Below are 20676 nucleotides of genomic sequence, written 5' to 3'. Positions count from 1 at the left end.
TATATCTACATGAGTCACCCTGGATCAAAAGTCACTGCTGCAGCTAAAATTACATGCATCGGTGGCCCATTGGACCATGACGCTGTGGGGAAATGAGGGGCCAGGAAGCAACCTGAACCCTTTATCTTCCAGTCTACCCTCAAACACAGTGATGACCTATAGGTTTTGAGCAGTACAAACCCAGACCTCTTCTGTTTACATCTGACCTCTTCTATTTTGCTTTCAGCTGAATATCAAGAAGTATCTCCTGGCATCTGTGCCTCTGTGGATAAAACATGTCTCTGATGAACAAATCATGGGTTTTGTTGAAAGCTTAATGGTGGCAGTTTTTAAAGCAGCCTCCCCACTTTCCAGTCCTGAGTTACGCCCCAGTGCCTTACAGGGTCTGAGCCAGGCCATGAAACTGCCCAGCCCTACCCACCACCTCTGGAGTCTACTCAGCGAAGCTACTGGGAAAATTTTTGACCTTCTGCCAAATAAGATTCGGGTGAGAAACAAAAATATTTACATTCCTGACAATTTATGTTTGGGATTTTTTAAAGCCTTTTTGGCAAAGCGGGGAAGTGTATGTTTTAAGAATGTGGTGGGAAGGCTAGCAAGAAATAATCACATTCTTCACTAAGAATGTGTTTGCTTCCAAGATCTAAATTGAGGTTGAATATTTAGAACCAAAGTTTTGAGCAAGCTCAGAAGCAGGTTAACCAGTGCAGCCCCAGGAGATTTGCTCTTAGACCTTTTATACCGAATGTCTGTAGAAGATGAGCAGGCTCAGAACCCCTTACACTGTACTCTTGGAGAATCCTTGGCATGTTGTCTGTCCCATACGCTATTTGTATCAAGTGACTTAATACTAGCCTTGCCCCTCCCCCAACAGACCTCTGAAATGTAGTTTTACAAAGAAGTTAAAACTGCATTGGGAATGATGGATTCTGATAAGGAGAAAAAAGTATAGCCAAACAAAGTATATAAAATAACAGGAAAGATTTTTTTTTAAATGATAAAAATTGGTCATGTGTTTTGGTTTGGATAAAATTAAAATCTCATCAGCTGCTGCTCATGGAGATAAGCACATCTAATGATTTGCCAGAATATAGAGAATATACTTGTTATCTTACACTGAATTTTGACATGCTTGGGATTTTTCTTTACCAGAGAAATGATCTAGAGCTGTATATCACTGTAGCAAAGTGCCTCTCGGAAATGACGGACGATGAAGCCAGTCGGGTTGCCCAGATTACGAAGGTAATAACGTACCTATGTTCTTTTTATTATTGATATGGAAATTACCATTGAAGAGATGATTAGAGTATCCTTCTTGCCAAAGCTGTCTTTGCTTCATATTTGTTACTGGCTAACTTCAGGAAAACTCTCTCTGTTTCACCGTGGGATCTCGTATCCAGCCTAGTCATATAGTTGGGTATGTGGCAGTGTAGACGGATAGATGAGTAAATAAATTTTTAACCTTATTAATTCCACTTTGTCAAGAACACTTTTAGCGTTACCTGTGGGCAAAAATAAGTACAGGACAACATCCTCAACACAAAATCCACAAGAATGGTAATATTCTGGGCAAAGCACTTTCTGGTGCATAGAAAGTTTAAATAAATAGTTCTGTTCTCACATTTATTTTCCTTCACCCGATACTGATCCTTTTGGAATGAAGAAAGGTGGCTGAGTGAAAAACACTATTATCACTGACACAAGATAATTAATAAGCACCTCTTACACCCACATCCAGTCAAAGGGCAAATAAGCAAAAACTAGCATAAGAGGGAAGTTGCCAGATTTAGAATATAATACAAGATATCTTGTTAAATTTGAATTGCAGAGAAAACATGAATAATCTTTTAGAATAAGTGAATCCCAATGGACCTACTTATTCAAATGGCATCCCTGCATATCAGGTAATACCAAAGGTCTAGAGAACTGTGAGCCGTCACATTGCTGTTGGTCATCATATCATTCATTTCATTATATGGTAGGTTTGCCTGTTAAGTTGAATCCTTGAATTCTCTGCATTGTGTAGCTGTGATTCTCAAAATATGGCCCCTGGACCTGCAGCATCAGCCTGGCAACTGATTAGAAATGAAAATTCTCAAGGGAGGATATAGCTCAGTGGTAGAGTGCGTGCTTAGCATGCACAAGGTCCTGGATTCAAGCCCCAGTGCCTCCTAAATAAATAAACAAATAAATACATCTAATTACCTACCCTCCATAAAAAAAAAAAACTTTAAAAAATAGAAATGAAAATTCTGGAGTCTCACTTCAGACCTACTCAATTGGAAACTCTAAAGGGAGGCCCAGTAGTCTGTGTTTTCACAGTCCCTCCAGGTGATTGCAGTGCATCCTAAGCTTTGAGAACCACTGTTAGAATGTTTGGGATATCAGTGTTTTGGAGATTCATTGGTTTTAAGCAAGGATAAGAAGTATAAGGAAATGCTTGAGAGAATGGACTCTGGAGCCTCACAGGCGAGATGTGAAATCCAGTCTCTGATTTTCTAGCAATGTGACCTCTCTCTGCCTCAGTCTCCTCATCTATAAAAGGGAGATAATAGCACCTCCCTATTAGGGTTGTTTTGAGTGTTGAATGACTTAAGTTAAATGACTCAATTCAAGTTAAGTTCTTGGAAGAGTGCCAGACCTAAGGCAAGTGCTCATTTATAACTTATTATCCTAATTACTACACTCATATAATTTATTATATCCTACTATTATATTCAGGTTATATAGTTGGAAGTAATTAATATAATTTACTTCATGGTACCTAGAGCTAAAGGTTGTTGGGTTACTCATTTGGGTTTCTAAAGTGGCATTCAGAGCATTGTCCCTAGAACATTCTAAATGGTGTTCTGATGTCCCCAAAAGAGTTAATGTGTTCTGCGGAGGCCAGTGTATTCTACTCATTTCTGGAAAGAAGAGAGGTAAGAAGAAGGCAGTGGTAAAGAGCTCAGAGTTCCTGGGTTTCAGTTCTTACTCTGTGTGGCATTAAGCAAGTTACCTAACCTCTGTGCTTGTCTCCTCGTCTGTACAGGAGAGATGATAATAGCGATCTGTTACACAAGCTTAGTGTGAGGGTTAAATGATCAATACAGTGGCCCTCAGACTTGTTGGTCTCAGATCCACTTTAGTGTCTTAAAAATTGTTGAGGACTCCGAAGAGCTTTTATTTATACGGGTTGTATCTGTCAGTATTTACCATATTAGAAATGTAAAACTAGGAAGTTTTTTAAAATATTTACTTAGAAAGTAATAATAGTAAACCCATTGCATCTTAACATAAATAAGAAAAAAATATTTTCCAAAAAGCAAATTAGTGAGAAAAGTGGCATTGTTTTACACTGTTGCAAATCTAATGTCTGGCTTAATGGAAGCCAGCTGGATTCTCATAGCTGCTGCGTCATTCAGTCTGTTGTGATGTTGTCTTGGTGAAGTATATGAACAAAACCCAGCTTCACACAGATACGTAGGTGGAATGGGGACGTCTGTTAAGTCTTTTCAAGCAATTGTGGATATCTTTCTTTGATATTGTGCCAAAACTCAACAAGTGCTAGTTTCTTAGAGGTTAGTTGCCCTGTGGAATCTGAAACCGTATCAGTGAAGTTCGCAGACTCTGTTACATTAAGATCCATTGGTCCCTTGTACTCTGGGTCTTTACCAATGTATGAGTTTGTAAAATACTGTAAGATTTGTAAGATAGGTTGGTCATTTGTAAAATATTGAGTCACTGTGTTTTGAAAATCTTCCAAATGTTGGTACATTTAATCATACAAATCATAACATCGTATTTGTCAATCTGACTAGCAATCTCATCAGAAAAGTCTTTTATGTATTGGGAAGCTGCCAAAGTCATAGTAGCAGATACAAATTTTCCAAAAATATAATTTTCACTTAAAGGCTTAGATTTTATTATTGGCAATAAATCCTGTCAAGTAATTTCCTTGAAGTGACATTCTCACTTCCTTCACTTTTAAAAAGCAATCTCATACTCAGTTTGCATAACCATAGTTTGTCCATCAATCATTCTTTCAAGTAAATGGCGTTCCATGAGAAGAGTGGCTGTTGCAGTTCACAACTCTGTCTTCCAAGTGTTTTTCCTTGAGATGACCGTCACACTTGGGGGTGCAGCAGAAGTCCTTTGTTCATACTTCCCATTTTGTCATACAGAATATTAAAAAGATGTGTACTCAAGGGCAGAGGTTTAACGAAACTAATAATTTTTATTATTTACAAGGATATTTTAAATGCAACTAGCTTTTTTTAAAATTGCAATTGTCAATGAAAAATACAATGAATATTACCGCAGTTCAGGGCCTATTATGAATATAGTTTGACCTCACAGACCCTCTAAAAGGGTCTTGGGGTCCTCCAGAGAGCTGTGTACCACACTTTTAAAGTGCCAAATTAACACACGTTAAGTGCTTAGAATGGTGCCTCGCACATAAGTACTGTATTTATTAGTTACCATTGTTATTAGTATTGTTTGTGTATCTTTACTAAATATCCTCACCAATTAACCCCTGAAATCATTTATGGTTTTCATGAGAAAACAGGAGATGACATTACAACCATCTATCTGTATGTACATTTTAATATAGCATGCAGGTCACAGGCTGCAGGAAATGAACAGTTTTAGCATTTGGAATGGTAATCAACTTCAAACTCACCCTTTCTGTTTTGCCCTTGCCCCGAGGTTCTATAATGACTTCAGTTAATTTAATAGTAACTGAACAATTTGCTTTTTTGCAGAGTAGCGTAGAAAAGGGTGCCTTTGTCAGACTGTACTTGGTCTCTCAAGGACGATTCCCCTTGATGGGGTTGACCGATGTGCTCAGCGTTGCTGTTCAGCACCGTGAAAAAGACACACTGGCCTGGATGATGCTGCACTGTTTATACCAGGCACGGATTGTGAGCCACACCAACACAGGTCAGGCCAGCGTGGGGCGAACAACAGGAGCACAAACATGCACCTGCTGTCTCTTTTGGGTTATAATTGTTTCCTCAACTTAAAAAAAACTACTTCAGTGCTTCTTGACACATGTGGGGCCTTCTTACCCCAAATATTTGAGGAGCACCTTGGATAGAAACGAGCAGTTACAGCTCACAACATCAACTCTTTGGAGATGGGAATGAATTCTATTGGTGATTTTTTTCTTGTATTTGGCCCTCCAGGCCCTCAGAGGTATAAAGAAGTTTATCTGGTTGATTCTGCCTGTTTCCATTTCTCAAACAGAGGGATGTTGATTGATTTCTGCCTGATGTTTTCATGAAAATGGTTTCTGGCTGGTCATTTAGCAAAGAGGAAAAGAAAGCAGCAACAATAAATTAGTTATTCTGTAGAAGAACTTCTCAGGGGTAAGAAGAATAAACTCTGGACATGGATAAATCTTCCAGCCAGAAGCTCCAGGTGTGAAGCTCTTCTAATGAATGGTGCAACTTTTAGACCATTTGAGACATTTACACCTGAATAATCATCTAAAAAGGGTGCACCCTCATTTCCCTTCCCATACCTGTGGTCATATGCCTGTAACTTCTCAGTCTACATTCAGGTCCCGAAAGGCAGCTGGCTTAAGCGGATCCGAGGTGACTGGACAGCACTTGTGACCTGTCTCTCCAGTCTTTTGTATCTTTAAGGCTTTGAGAGAAAAACTGCCAAATATAATTGTAATACTCTTTGCAGGATTATATAGGAAATTTTGATTCCTCCTGCTCTTTGGCACCTGAGCTGGTTGTCTCATATCTGCATAAATGCCTGCCCAATGAAAAGTGAACCTGTGATGAGAAACTTGATTTTTCACTCTAACTCAAAAGTGTATGTATCAGGACAAAAATTAGCAGGTATTCCCAATTAAGCATGAAGCTACATGAAGGATACGGAAATAAATTTGGTTTTCACTAGCTAGCCTTCAAATTTAGTTCCCATTTTCCTCTCATTTTGAAGAACTTCACAAGTAGTCTTTGCTACTGGGAATCCTCATTTTAAAAAAAGGGAAAAATCAATATTTTTGCTGATGTTTGTTTATTCTCCAGTTACCCTGTAATAGCTAGGTTTTATTTTTCTTTTTATGTCTTTAGGATAGGTTTTCTCTGTGATTTTGGCATAAACTGGGAACATTTAAGCAAGGGAGGACTGTAAAAAACAACTAATTATTGAAGATTGAACATTACTAGCTAGATGGCATGCCAGAAGTCTCCTAGTGTGTTTAATGTTGAGAAACTGCAGTAAATGCATTTGACCATTTTATCACAGGTTTGAAGAATAAATTAACTTAAAAAAAAAAGACCAAAATATGCAGAAATGCTGGGTCATTTGACGTGAATAGTATCAAAGAATGCTCTCACGGGGGAGCACAAGTCTCAGGCAGGTATCGGAAGAGGACTTGAAACTGTCGCATGGAATCCTCGCCAGGTGTTGTGCTGTAGTTTTGATGGTTATCACTGATCTGTTTGACGTTGCAGAGAACCATGGTCTGGTAAGAAAATGTCATATCCTTTTGTTCCAGGTGTGTTGAAGAGAATGGAGTGGCTCTTGGAGCTGATGGGTTATATTAGGAGTGTTGCTTACCGATCAGCATCTGTTCAGAACGTGGCTCTTGATGAGGTACAATCTAGAGGACTCCTTCATGGCTTCCTTCAAATGTCAAAAGAGGAATATGTTGCTGCTTGCAGCTTTCCTTCCTTCCTTCCTTCCTTCCTTCCTTCCTTCCTTCCTTCCTTCCTTCCTTCCTTCATTTTTGGGAAACAAGTATGACAACTCTCTGAGGTCACAAGGAAATGGGTTTTCTCACCAGGTCCTTGGAGACACCCACAGCTGCCCTCTGAAAAATATTTTCAACAGAACATGTTCCTTGACAGGCAGGCACACCAAGGACACTAGCTTGAGAGGGAACCTAGGGTCCTGTGTACTTGGGCTGGATCCCACGAAGATTGTGGGGTACAGGGTTCTGGTCTCCACACTGGCCCAGAGCATGACTTCAGACACCTGCTTTGAAGGGGTTCCTGACGTGTATGCCAGTCATCTGTGCTTGTGCCAGCACTTACATGCACACATTGCAGGGGAATTTTCATCCCTCCTGCAGAATGACTTGTGACCCAAAAAAGGTTAGCAACAGCTGGTATTGGGTGAGTAAAAAAAAAAAGATTAATAAATAAAATGAAGGACAGCACTTTCTTGCCCTCCTCATTTTCTTGGCTCAGCTGCCCACTGTGCAAATTTTTAGCACTTTTCTCTAGCCGTGTTTCATGGGTCTCTGGTTTACTATGTGAGTAAAATATGCATAACTTGAGATGTCTGATATTCTGCCCAGCATTTCTGCAGAGTTATGTGTCTTTTTGAAATTTTAATTTGTGAGATTAGGAATTTTAAGAGTTTGAGGAGAACTTTTTAAACTTTTTGGGGAGAGCTGGCATAATCTGTCCTCTTTTTCTTATGCTCTCCCAAGTTTGTATTAACCTTCTCTACTTCCTTACAAAAATCCTTTAAAACTTAGAAAATATGGATGAGCAGAAAGCAGCATAATTTAAATCATGGTAATATAACTCCTCAGAGGTAGCCCTTGTTACCACTATTTCTACAAGTGTCTAGTCTAAAATCTAAGTAGATGGATTCTAAACAGATTTTTTAATGAAGGTAGTCATTTGTTATTGTTTTTGTTCAAAAATGGACTCAGACTGTACACATTTTATTTTAAAAAATCAGTTTTGGCCACATAACAATAAACCTAAATATCCCTAACCGTGTGTCTCTTAATAAATTTTTAAATCTCTTTGAAAACACCGAAACAGAGGAACGTTTGGATCTCAGTATGATTAGGCATTAAATCAATTATGTTTCTCCTGAAATATTAGAGCAATAAAAATGAAACCATTGGGCCTTCTGTCCTCACAAAAGAGAATCCTTCAAACCTTCCAAACCCCAAAAGTTCTCTCCATTAAGCATGGAAATGGAGTTTGCTATTCAGTCCAGTTCCTCTCCTGGGGTAGGGGTGGGGCAGGAGACAGGGTGGGGTGGAGGGGAAAATAACATTGCATTGTGATGGGGGCTATATATGTGAACATGCATTACTTTGAATTGTTAAACATGTGCCCTAACTTTGTTTCCACTTCTACCGTAGGCTTTGGATTTCTTGTTGCTGGTATTCACAGCTGCAGTGGTTGCCTGGGCAGACCACGCTGCCCCTCTCCTTCTTGGCCTCAGTGCCAGCTGGTTGCCATGGCATGGAGCACATGGCCCGGCAGGGCCAGCATCAGGCTTCCTTGGCAGGAGCCCACTGCACAAGGTCACTCTGCAGGAGACTCTCACTCTCCTTCCCAGTAGCATGCTGCTGCTTCTGCAGAAAGAGCCGTGGAAGGAACAGACCCAGAAGGTAGGGTTGGCAGCCACCTGCTTATTAGGGCAGGCGGCCATTTTCTCTTCAGCAGTTTCTGCAGTAGAATTGAGGTGGGAGTTAAGTGAAACTGCAGTCCCACTACAGGCTTTCCTACTCAGCCCCAAATCTCAGCCAGATGCAGAGCTTCAGAGACTGAGGCTAGCCCAGTCTCAGGGTAACTGCTGGCTGAAAACAATAGCTTGCTTACAGTTAGGGATGAGGTGTAAAGAAAAACTTAAACTTGCCTTCATTTATTGAAGGCACATGTGTCCTTGATCCTGGGGATAAAAGGATTAGAAACTCTCTGAGTTCAGAATTTCAGAGTGAAGACATATGGGAAGGCACGTTCAAAATGGAGAGATGGTCTGATAAGGATACAGTGGTGATGAGCAAGGGAGAGGGGTGGTCAACAGTGCCTGGGGGTGAGTCCAAGGGAAGAGATGTGAATCTGGAATGCCCATCTTTTACCATATTTAAGGTTGCCCACCATTCATTCCATGCTGTAGCCATGTTCCAGGTGCCCAGCGTGCCTCTGGCCTATGCTAGATACAGTGGGGGGATTTGTAAAGGTCTAATGTCAACACCTTTGCCCTCAGGAAAATCTAAACTATAGGTAGCACCTTTTGGTTTTTAATACTGAGTTTCCCCAGACGACTAGCTGTCGTGCAGAGCATATGAAAATACGGTGCATCCTGTGTTTCTCATTGCATGGCTCTGACATGTCTTGAATTCAGTCAATTGAAAGATTCTTTTTTGAATCCCATTTAATCAAAACTGGATTTTTATGAGGTTGAAAGCTTAAAGCCAGCTTTTTGTGGCTTACCCTTAAAATCTGAACATTAATCTTTAAAAATATTTCTGAACTATGGACCCACAGTTTAGCCATGAACAACTCCACTGAGTCTCAATTTAAATGCCTTTGTTTCCTTAAATCTGATAAGCATTTGTATTATTGCCCCAATTTTGTGTTTTCTTTTTCATTTTTAATGAAAATAAATTTAAATGTGGTATCCCATCCCCTCATATTATTTCTGGCCTGGGATCCTCTGTTCAGTTTGGACTATAATATAGACATTCTCCATCTATTATAAATTTGTAGTCCTTGATTTATTTACTTACCATTAGGCTATGATAAAACAAAATTAAGAAAAAGAGATAAAGAAAAAAGTTTAATTAAAGCAAGAAATTAAGAATATTTCTTTTCCTCTCTTTTACTCTTTCTTCAACCCATCTTCTAAGTCCAAAGTTAAAAGGGCTGGTACCTATGACTAGTATATGTGTTTTTAAATGAGTCAAGATTGGCAACATTCAGTCAAAGAAATTACCCTGTATCTAATTCAAACACAATTTGGCTGCACCCTGGGAGATCAAACTCATGAGTACTAGGAGTTTCTACCCACTTTGCAGGATTTATTTGCAGTTAACATGCTTGGGTCTACCTAGTAAATTGCTTTATGTCTTTACTCTTGCATTTCAACTTTGTTTCATATCCATTTGGGCACAAACTGTTCTCATCTACAGAAACATATTTTATTTTAGAAACAGGGGCTTACATCTGATGTGTTTCCCTATTTATTGCCCAGGCCCGATGCACACGGAAACAGGTGGCAGGCAGCAGGCAGCATGATGTGAAGAGTGTGAGGCTTTGAAGCCTGGTGTACTTGGGGTCAAATCTTGACTCTGCCATTCACTGGGAAGAGCCTTGGGCAAGGTTCTTAACCTCTCTGGGCCTCTCAGAGTGATGAGAGAATATACATGGCATATAGGAAGCCCTCTGGGTCCATCTCTACCCTACTTTTAAAACCTATAGCAAGTCCCAGGGTATTCAGCAGAGGAAAGAGGTTTGATTTTGCTGAGTCATTTTTGTTTCCAACTTTACCATCTCTTGTGCCTGCTCCCGGTCTCCTCTCCACCCTCCCAGCCCAGGCAGGTATTGTCCAGGGACTACCACCCTGCTACTCATACATGCAAGCCCAAGGATGTGCATGACCTTTTACTGTTAACAAGATCGTGTTCACTGATACTGTTCTTCATTTTCACCCTAGTTCATTGACTGGCTATTCAGTATCATGGAAAGCCCTAAAGAAGGCCTCTCAACAAAATCCAGGGATCTTTTAAAAGGTATTACCGCCATGCTTTATGCCCATCGTAGTGAAAACCACCTAATGTCTGTGCTGCAGAACAGCTCTCTAGTGTGTGCTGGCTCCTGAAAGGGCTCATCTTGGTTCAATTGAAAGAAATAATCTGAAGCTGTCACCAGTGTGGCATTTTTAATTAGAAAGTGGGTTTAAAAGAGAATTCCATTGCCTTTAAATTTAACTTTTATTTAAATGGTTTTTAAATGTTTTATTATAATCATAAAATATGACTTTAATTAAAATTTAGAAAATTCATAAAAGTAAAAAGAATAAACAAAGAGGAATCCAGAATCCCATTGCCCAATGACAATTTTGTTTTGCCTAAGTTTTTGCCACCCCCCTGGGTGTATGAGTGTTGTTTTAACATATGTATAATCATATACAACTGAAAAAATGTACATATACTTTTTTAATTTAAAATTATTTTTTAAAGCATTTTAACCTGTTCTTACACTGGCTTTGTAAGCAGCATTTTTAACAGCTGCATAGTATACTGCTAAGGGAATTGGATATTTACTATGCTTCCAGGCATTTAGGTGGTTTTCATGTTTTTTATACATCTCTACTGACTTTGTTGAACAATAACTGTAATATCTACAAATATAGACAGTCTTTCTCTCAAAATTATGTAGTTTTTAAACTCAAACCTGAAAAGTCTTCCGGGCCTTGGCTCTGTGCCCGGAGATGGCTTGTACTGTCATCCACATCTTGGGACTTGGGGTCTGGTTCCTACCCGTGGCTGCTGTTGATTGCCCTGACAGTTGCTGTAAGTTACCACACTGGAAAGTCTCACTTTGGGAAAGTTGTCTGCTGGCCGACTCTGCTGAAAATTGACCATATTTTACTTTTAAGTGTGCTATCATTTATTGAGTGCCTAACAAGCAAGAATTCCCTAATGTATTGGTTCTGATCCTTCTCCCTACCTCCAAAGTGGCTGGGAAGGCATGCATAAGAAGGTGATTCTGATCAACCACAGAACTTCACCGAGAATCAGGGCAGTGGTCCAACATACTTTCACTTGGCCCTTCCCTAGAGATTTGCTGCTAGAATCTCCTCCATTTGTTTTCCTTGGGAAGTTTGGACTCTTTTTTTTTGGTATCATTTGTATTTCAGTTGGTCTGGAGATAATGAGACTAGAGACAACATCTAATATACTTGAAGATTGTATTAGATGAAAGGCAGGTCATTTGGTACACTAAAATGCTGTTAATGTGATTTGTTCACAATCTTTCTATTTTGTTACAGCCGGGCGGACTCATTTTTAATAGTCATGAGTCCATTATACCATTGGTTGTTCCAAGCATATACTGTCTTGGGTCATGAAGAGAGTAATTGATACTGATGAGGAAAGTGGTTATTTGGGTCAAAGAAGTACATGTTCACTTGATTCAAGTGCTCCTAAGAGTCACACAGAATAATTGTGTGACTCTAGCTTACCTTTATCCCTTCACCCTATTATATTTTAAATAACATCTCAATATATTTATCTTAGTATTCTAAAAAAGATATATGTTACCTAGAGGGATTACACATGACTGCCCTACTTGAAGTTGATTCCTGAGGGACCTATGACAGATGAGAAAAGGTGTATGTTCAAATATAGTTTAGTGCAGTCATGCTTGCTCCATTGAGGCCATGAATGTAACTTCATTACAGAATCAGGTTTTATGTTTTTGCTTACCATGTAAACTAAACATTTAGTGGAAAAATCATATTCATGTAGAAAAGTGCAGAAGTCATAAGCAGGATTTTTATAAAGGGAACACGTAGTCAGCACCCAGATAAAGAAAAAGAATATCACCAGCATCCCAGAAGTCAGTTTTTGTTTCAATTCTGCAGAATTTTCCATTAACTGGTTGCAAAGTAACTTTAAAAAAAAACCCACCTTTTCCTCAACTTGGATTATTTTCTTCCATTAAAATTCTGTCTAAGGCTTGATGGGAACTCTTAGTCTTCAAGACTAGCCAAGTGAGAACATGTCAAGTTCTGTTCTGACACCTTTTTGATTTAAATGACCTTTTCGAATGCAGCTCCACCAAATGCAACAGTGCACTTTATTCTCTGTCCCCTTAGCCACCCTGCTGTCGCTGAGAATTCTCCCAGAGTTTAAGAAGAAAGCCATATGGACCAGAGTGTACGGTTGGTGAACAGTTTGGCGGTAGCTGGCAGCATTCTCAGCTGGATGAGGAAAACCATACAGACAGAAGGAATATTTCAGAATTCATGTCTGGGATTACTGAGACATGATGCAGACAGCTGACGGTACTAAAAGGGTGGCCACATAACAGACACCTTGAACCAGGCATGCCAGGAGTGGGGCTGTTGCTTCGGTACCTGGGCCAGTTGGAGATTGAGATAAGAACTTGAATTTTCTTTTATTTGGCTAGAGTTCAATCTGAAGATTTTCTTTGTGAAAATTTGACTATATCATCTCCTCCCCTCTAAATTCTAGTAAAATAATCTTGTGCATTTTGTGCATGTGACTTTTATTTGTTTTAAGGCATGGGTAAGGTTTTGCTAGCAAAACCAAACTATAGTGATGACAGTCGAAACTGCTCTGTTTCCCAGGAAGTCTCTAAAGGATATTGATTGACTCAGTGAGTTAGTGTTTTAGCAATAATAAGAAAACATGTCTCTCGTGGAACTGCTATACACATTGAAATAATAAGCATGGTGTTAAACATTGACTAAGTCAGACTCATTAGTGGTGGCCGTAATTTTCTTTTGCTTGGATCTCTTGAATGCAAGTGAAAGTTATCCAATTCAAAAGATATCTTTGCTCATAGGTATGGCAGAAGCAACATGGGGTGGAGTCTGGTTCAGCACTGGTCACGTGAGTCCCTGGAGGGTGGTGACTAACGATCCAGGCCTGGGTCGTATGTCCATCCACCTGAACTGGGCTCCCCCTAGAAGAAAGATGGTGCGATGCTAGACAAGCAAAAAATGGCAGATATCTCCTGAAAATATCAATCTTTTTTTTTTATAAGTACAAATCTCTGTCTTAATCAAGGAGACTACTGACCTAATGCCAAGTAAATGAAGGAATGAGGCAGTATCCTCAAGGGTTGCATTTTACTCAGGGGCTTGGAATCAGCTAGGAATTTAATTTGCTCTGATTGCTAATAATTGCTCCCTCATACAGGCAGTAATCAGGGCTGTCTTTAGCCAATCACACAAACAAACTGATGCATATACATATATGGGATTACTAGGGAGAAAATGTGTGCCACTGGAATAATACACCTTTGTATCTGTCATGCCTGGTACCTTACAAGCACCATGGAACTTTCAGTATTTCCTAGTGACATGTACCCTCATTTTGTCACCAAGTGTACTTACTACTTAGGTTAAAATAGCTCTACTAATTTTATTTTCCAAATATATGAATTTATGATTCCAGGTTTCAATTATTTGTGGTTCACTGTGTAATTCACACTCTGTTTCCAGGTCGCAGCTCTTTCTTTTGCTGAACTCCATAGGGTGCCAAGATGCTTACAGAAAAGGGGGAAGGAAAGGCGAGCTCTCAGGTAGTACTTAACTGCATCACCAGTATTTCATCTCTCTTACTTCCTTAGAGGCTAGGCTGGAAGGAAATGAGTTTGAAGGAAGCAGAAAGATAGAAAATTTATGTGAAAAGCCAGATTCCCTCTCCTTCCTACCCACCTAGGCTTTCTCATACTTCCTACCAATCAGAGGTTGAAATCCTTCTAACATTTATTGTTAGGTGCTAGACCGTAAGTGATGAGTTTCACTTCTATTACCTTATTTAACCCTTGCAACAATACTGTGAAGATGAATTATTTTCTATTTTAAAATGGAGAAAACACATCTAAAAAGTGGCAAAGCTACTATACCTGGAACCAAGGTCCTAGAATCCCAGATTCAGTGCGCTTTCTACTGCATCAGTCTTCCAAACCTAGACTGCCTTTTTCAATTCGGCCCAATTTCTCGTCATTCAAACTTTGTCCTTGCTCCTGCCCTGACAAGAAAACAAGGGCACAAAAGGCAGGAAATAAGATCTATCTGTATCCTCTCTGCCCTAACTCCCTCTTTTTGTTTTAAGCAGTCTTGTGTTTAAGATTCGTAGGGTTTTCCTTTTCATAGGAAGCTCTACAGTGTCTAAAACGTCAGATTCTAATTTTGAAATTCTGAAGGTTCTAAACTCTCATTATTTTAAGATATAGGTCACTGGAATAATAACACCCTTCATCCTGGTTACCTGTCTGATATCAGGTAAGAATTAAGGTATTCCTGGGGAAGGGGGTGCAGGGTACAGCTCAATAGCAGAGCGCATGCTTAGGATGCACAAGGTCCTGGGTTCAATCCCCAGTACCTCCATTAAAAAAAAAAAAATGAAGGTATTCCCTTAGGATATTTCAGTTTATTTTCCAGAAACCATAAGTTTCTGCTTTTGGGGACCAGACATTCCAAACTATATACAAAAGGAAATGTTTCCTTACAAGTCATCTTCTGTTAGTTTTTGAAATCACAAGTTGCCAAGACAAATAGCATGCTGGGGTGTACTAACAAATCAATTTCTGGGATTAAGGCCATGTTATATGTCTCAGAAGTATCCAAACACTCTGACTCTTGATTTGAAAAGTGTACATTTGGAACAGATGTTGGGATCCATGCAAGTGCCTCAAATCTTTGTGTTTTATTTGTAATGTAATGGTTCCATGGTAACTAATACGATGTTAATAAACTTTGTTTTTGAAGTTAATTGCTACAGGCTAACTTCTCCAAAATAATTATAACCAAAGATAATGATATTACAATTATGTATAAGAAGTAAGACTTTGTTAAGAACTCAACTACTATCTTGAAATATCTTAGTCACTTTGAAAGTGAGCAGTAGTTTTAAATTTGTGGTAAACATTTTAGCAAATTGCTGTTTTAGAAATCTGATCATTTGGTTAAGTGCATAGGGCTCCATTAAAACCAGGATTGGAGGCTAAGTCTCTAGGTCTCTGACCCCAACCAGCCTATTCATAGCTGCTGGCATTTCAAGTGGAACCAGGGGACAGAATTTGTCTGGACCACTTTACATCCTTCACTACTTTATGGAAAAATGCCTCACAGTATCATCTTCATGTATAAATGTGTATCATCTTTGCTCTGGTGCTGGATTAGATAATATGCTTTTATATTTTCTGGAAGGAAATGCTTTATTCTAGTCCTGGAAACTAAAATCTCATCTTTTTAAATGTATGATACATAAAGTATTTATGAAGTTGTGAGTATGCATGTAATCTGTTAATCTTCATAAACCAAAATTCTTTGAAATTGCCATTAAGAAAGATCTGATCTTGTCAGACACAGAGAACTTCTGAAACAACTTCCAGACAAATTATTAGATATGACACGGAATAAAAGTGACAGTGATGACTCCCTGACTTTGGTTTTATTTTTCAGATGAAAGAAATAACCTACCTAACAAAGTAGTTGTGAGAGTTTAAAGAACATAAAAATATGCTTTATAAATTCTAAAATGTAATAGAAATGCTATCACTTTTGTACATTTCACTGACTAAATAGTAGCTGTAATGCTGGAAACAGACCTGACAACATGTATGTCAGGACTTGAGAAGATAACGGAAATTTCGTAAGTAAATAATTGTTCTCCTTAACAATTAAAACACCCTAGGAGCAAGCAGCACATTAAGTAAAGATATTTATATAAGTTTAAAAAAACCTTCTATATGTGTCTTCTGAACATGAGGTACTCTTTGAGATTAATCAAGTATTATTGAAACATTACCTAATTAATCCTATAGATTTCTTAAAATATAGTTTTCTCTGGTTGTAGTGGTAGTAATCCATAAAGTCAGAATTGCACAATTATGAGTGTCTACTCTGCACCACCATATAAGGTTCTGGGGTACAAAGTGAATGAGACATGACACTCCTGGAGCTTATATTCAGAAAATATAAATTGGTAAGCCATCGCATAATAAGGAAAAGCATCCAGGAAACATAAATTTTCTACTTCTGTATGGCCCTTTATAATTTACAAAGGTTTACTTCACCATAGTTTATTTGCTCTTCACAACAACCTTGGGCAGTTAAGGAAACTGGGACTCAGGAGTCATCCAATTAGTAAATATTGGGGCTAGAATTCAAATCAAAACCAGTGCTCTTAAGACTGCACAGAATGGCGGAATAGAATGACCCTGAGCTTACTTCCTCTCACAGGCACACCAAAACCACAACTATTTGCAGAACAACCATCAATGAGAAGGACCAGAGCCTACCAGGAAAGACCTTCTACAACGAAAGGTATAAGGAAAGAACTACGCTGAGCAGACCAGGAGGGGCAGAGTCGCGGTGCAGTCAAATTCCATTCCCCAGGGTGGTGATCCATAAACAGGAAAATAATCACAATTACACAGATTCCCCCAAAGGAATGAGGTCTAAGCCCCACACTGGGCTCCCCAACCTGGGGGTCCTGCACCAGAAAGAAGAGCCCCCAGAGCATTTGGCTTTGAAGGCCAGCACGGCTTACTTTCAGGAGTCTCAGAGGGTTGGGGGAAATAAAGACTTCACTCAAGGTCACACACAAAATCTGACACATTCTAGGACCCAGGGCAGAAGCAGTAATTTGAGAGGAGCTTGAGTCACACCTACCTGTTGATCTTGGAGTCTTCCGGAGAGCCAGGAGGCAACTGCAGCTCACTCTGGGAACATAAGCACTGGCGGCAGTCATTTGGGGGAACTCCTTCTATGATGTGGACACTGGTGCTGATAGGTGCCATTGTGGAATCCTCCCTCCAGCTGATTAGCCCCAGGACCCAGCTCTTCTCTTACCCAATAGTCTGCAGCCATCAGTGCTGGGATACCTCAGGCCAAACAACTAACTTGGTATGGATGTAGCCCCACCCACCAGCAGACAGACTGCCTTAAGACCCGCCTGAGCTCACAGCCCTCTCTGGACATACCGCTGCTCACCAGAGGGCCAGGACCTGGATCCATGCACCAGTGAGCAGGCACTAGACCCAAGACCCCCAGGGCTCTCCAGCCAGTGACCCCAGGAACCACTTCCACCCACCAGTGGGTCAGCACCAGTCCCAGAATCCCCAGGGCCCAGGCTCTGCCCTGGAAACAAAGGTAGTTATCAAATTACAAGAGAACAAAAGAAGAACAAAAAATATCTATGAAACAACCCCAAAACAATTAATAAAATGGCAATAAGAACATACATCTCAATAATTACTTTAAATGTAAATGGAATGAGTTCTCCAAAATATATAAGGTGGCTGAATAGATTAAAAATTTAAACAAAATATATGCTGCCTACAAGAGACTCACTTCAGAGTTAAGGACACAGAGTAGAAGTGAGGGGATAGAAAAAGGTATTCCATGCAAATAGAATGAAAAGAAAGCCAGGGAAGCAATATTTATGTCAGACAAACTAGACTTTAAAATAAACAATGTTATTAGAGACAGAGAAGGACATTACATAATGACAAAGGGATCAATCCAAGAAGGTATAATTGTAAATATACATACACCTAACATAGGAACACCTAACTATGTAAAGCAAATATTAACAGACATAAAAGGAGAGAGCAACAGTGACACAATTATAGGAGGGGACTTTGACACCCCACTTAACGCTGATGCACAGATCATCTGGACAGAAAATTAATATGGAAACACAGGCTTTAAATGTCACATTAGGCCAGATGGACTTAATATATAGAACATTCCAGCAAAAAGCAGAATACATATAGATGTTGGAGAGTGGGAGGTACAAGCTACTGGGTATAAGAGGCCCAAGGATGTACTGTACATGGGGAACATAGCCATTATTTTGTAATAACTATATGGAAAGTAACATTTAAATAATTATAAAAATTGTTTTTAAGTTTAAATAAATTTTAAAAATAAAATATATATAGTATTCACAGGTAAAGACAGATAAATGTTGCTTTTAAAAAAAGCAGAATACATATTCTTTTTAAATGCACATGGAAGATTCTTCAGGATAGATTACATGCTAGGCCTTGAAACAAGCCTCAGTAAACCTGAACTGAAATCATATCAAGCGTTTTTTTCTGACTACAACACTATGTGACTAGAAATCAACTCCAAGAAAAAAACTGCAAAAAACACAAACACACGGGGGCTAAACAATACGACACTAAACAACTAATGGATCACTGAAGAAGTCAAAGAGGAAATCGAAAAACAACACCTGGGGACAAAGAAAAACGAAAGTACAACAATCCAAAATCTATGGGATGCAGAAAAAGTTCTAAGAGGGAAGTTTACAGCAATAAAAGCTTACCTCAAGAAACAAGAAAAATCACATATAAACAACTTAACCTTCCACCTAAAGGAACTAGAAAAAGAAGAAACAAAACCCAAAGTTAGTAGAAAGAAATCATAAAGACCAGAGCAGAAATAAAGACTGAAAAAACAATATAAAAGACGAATGAATTTTGAAGTGTTAGCTATTAGTTTTCATTCAACTATATGGTTAAAGAAAAAGCTCAAGGACTCTGATGGTATTACTTGTGCTGATTTACTTGTATTTTTTAGGTAGACTTTTGCTGAGTAATGAAATAAATTCTCCAAACCAGTTTTGATTCAGTTCTGTGTTACTTTTTTCTTTTTTTCTCAGCACCAGAAGCACTGCTGGTGTAATTCGTATTCCTTAGCTTGGGTTACTTAGAACTTCAGGTAATGGAACTTGGCGTTTGAAACTCGAAAGATAGATCATTTAAAAAGTTATATCTCACATTTTCAAAATACCTTAATAGTTCCTATTTCATCTATATTAATTGGATTTGAGGTAAACTTTTGATGACACTGAACAAAATGAAATGGAGAATGTGGTGGACATAGTTAAAATAGATAGCCAGAGAAACCAACTTTGCAATCTGAGTAATATCTGATTTACTGGATGTTTACTGTCTAGTGGTCTTAATCTGGGGAACAAGAACTTGAGTGGGAAAAGAAACTGCACCCTTATGTTCACCAACCTCTATCAAAATGCAGATCTTTCAATAATGAATTCAGGCAACCAGCCACAGTAATGTTTTAACAATAGGGACTCTGTCACCAAAAGAAATCAGATTTTTTAATGTTACAATTGTTGCACATATTTAAAATTATTGTCAGTTGTCATCTCTAATCCAAAGTTACCACAATTACTACATTTACTGTTTCTTTTTGGTTTTCTATTTTAAGAAGTAGGAAGGTTCTTAAAGTAATCTGGTTTAAAAATTAAAGTTACTGCTTAGTAATGAAATTTATATTTTCTTATAATGACCCCATAAAGTTTAGTTTCTCTAATTCTTACTCTTCATTTTAGTGAGATATATTTCATATATAATCAAATATTTCAGCAATGCAGGTAGCAATCTTTATTGGGAAGAAGCTAGACTAAGTCATCTGAAGTTTGCAAAGAGACTGTTCTGTCTGCACACTTAAGCTTTCATTTTTTAAAAAAATTTAGAAGTAAAATAAGCAACATTAAAAGCAAAATAGAGAAGAGGGATCAAGATGGCATAGTAAGAGGATGTGGAGCTCATCTCCCCCCTACAAATATCAAAAATACATCTGTATGTGGAACAGATCTCACGAAAAACTAACTGGAAACTAGCAAAAGAAATCCTATACAACCAAGGCTGCAAGAAGGATACCCATGTAATTGGATAGGATGAGAAGGAAAACATAGTGTCAGGACCTGTGCCCCCGGAGGGGACTAAGGAAAAAGGAGATCACACAGGCAGACACTTGTCCTGGAACGTCAGCAGGTTAAGCCACAGACCCGGCGCCCCAGTCCTGGGATCCCACGTGGAGAAGACAAGCTTTCTTGGTTGCCTGGAGAAATGCTGGGACAGACAGAAAAGCTGGAGATGCCTAGATTCCACACATGAGGCGTGCACAGGTACCGGCTTGCCAACAGACAGGAAAGAGGTCTGCCTCAGGGACTGCCACCTCACCACACTCCCCAGCCCGGCTGAGTAAACATCCTGACCCCGCTTACCCAACACCGCAGTTTGGCGCAGAATCTAGGGCAACTGAGTCCTGGGAAAAGACTTAATCTCGGGATGCATAGGCGACACAGGGGCCTGGGTGTGGTCCAGGTCGGGCAGCAGCCATTGTTGGCACGTACTCAAACAGCATCCCAGAAGCAGCCTAGACTTCTGATGGCAGTGCAGC

At 39.2% G+C, this 20676-nt stretch overlaps 1 protein-coding gene and 1 long non-coding RNA gene across 6 annotated transcripts in view; one reads left to right on the top strand and one right to left on the bottom strand.

The window, feature by feature from the left end:
• FOCAD (focadhesin) overlaps positions 1–12975 on the top strand; it is a 235946-nt gene extending 222971 nt beyond the window's left edge. For all 5 annotated transcript variants that reach the window (XM_006208259.4, XM_072959321.1, XM_072959322.1 and 2 more), the window contains 7 exons: positions 227–487; positions 1153–1242; positions 4746–4923; positions 6500–6597; positions 8111–8362; positions 10411–10486; positions 12577–12975. In XM_006208259.4, coding sequence (XP_006208321.2) covers positions 227–487; positions 1153–1242; positions 4746–4923; positions 6500–6597; positions 8111–8362; positions 10411–10486; positions 12577–12650 — 1029 coding nt within the window. In that variant the 3' untranslated portion in view covers positions 12651–12975. The remainder of the gene's footprint in view (positions 1–226; positions 488–1152; positions 1243–4745; positions 4924–6499; positions 6598–8110; positions 8363–10410; positions 10487–12576) is intronic.
• Positions 12976–13208: 233 nt separating this feature from the next.
• On the bottom strand, positions 13209–17169 carry LOC140696006 (uncharacterized). The gene is made up of 3 exons (XR_012071911.1): positions 17131–17169; positions 14358–14482; positions 13209–13409 (listed from the first exon to the last, which is right to left on the bottom strand). It is a non-coding gene; the product is annotated as an uncharacterized lncRNA (long non-coding RNA).
• Positions 17170–20676: the final 3507 nt, after the last annotated feature.

Source organism: Vicugna pacos, chromosome 4 (assembly GCF_048564905.1).
Source record: "Vicugna pacos chromosome 4, VicPac4, whole genome shotgun sequence".
Taxonomy (NCBI): Eukaryota; Metazoa; Chordata; class Mammalia; order Artiodactyla; family Camelidae; genus Vicugna; species Vicugna pacos.
The sequence above is the reverse complement of the archived record's forward strand: the minus strand, read 5'-3'. Positions and strand labels throughout refer to the sequence as shown.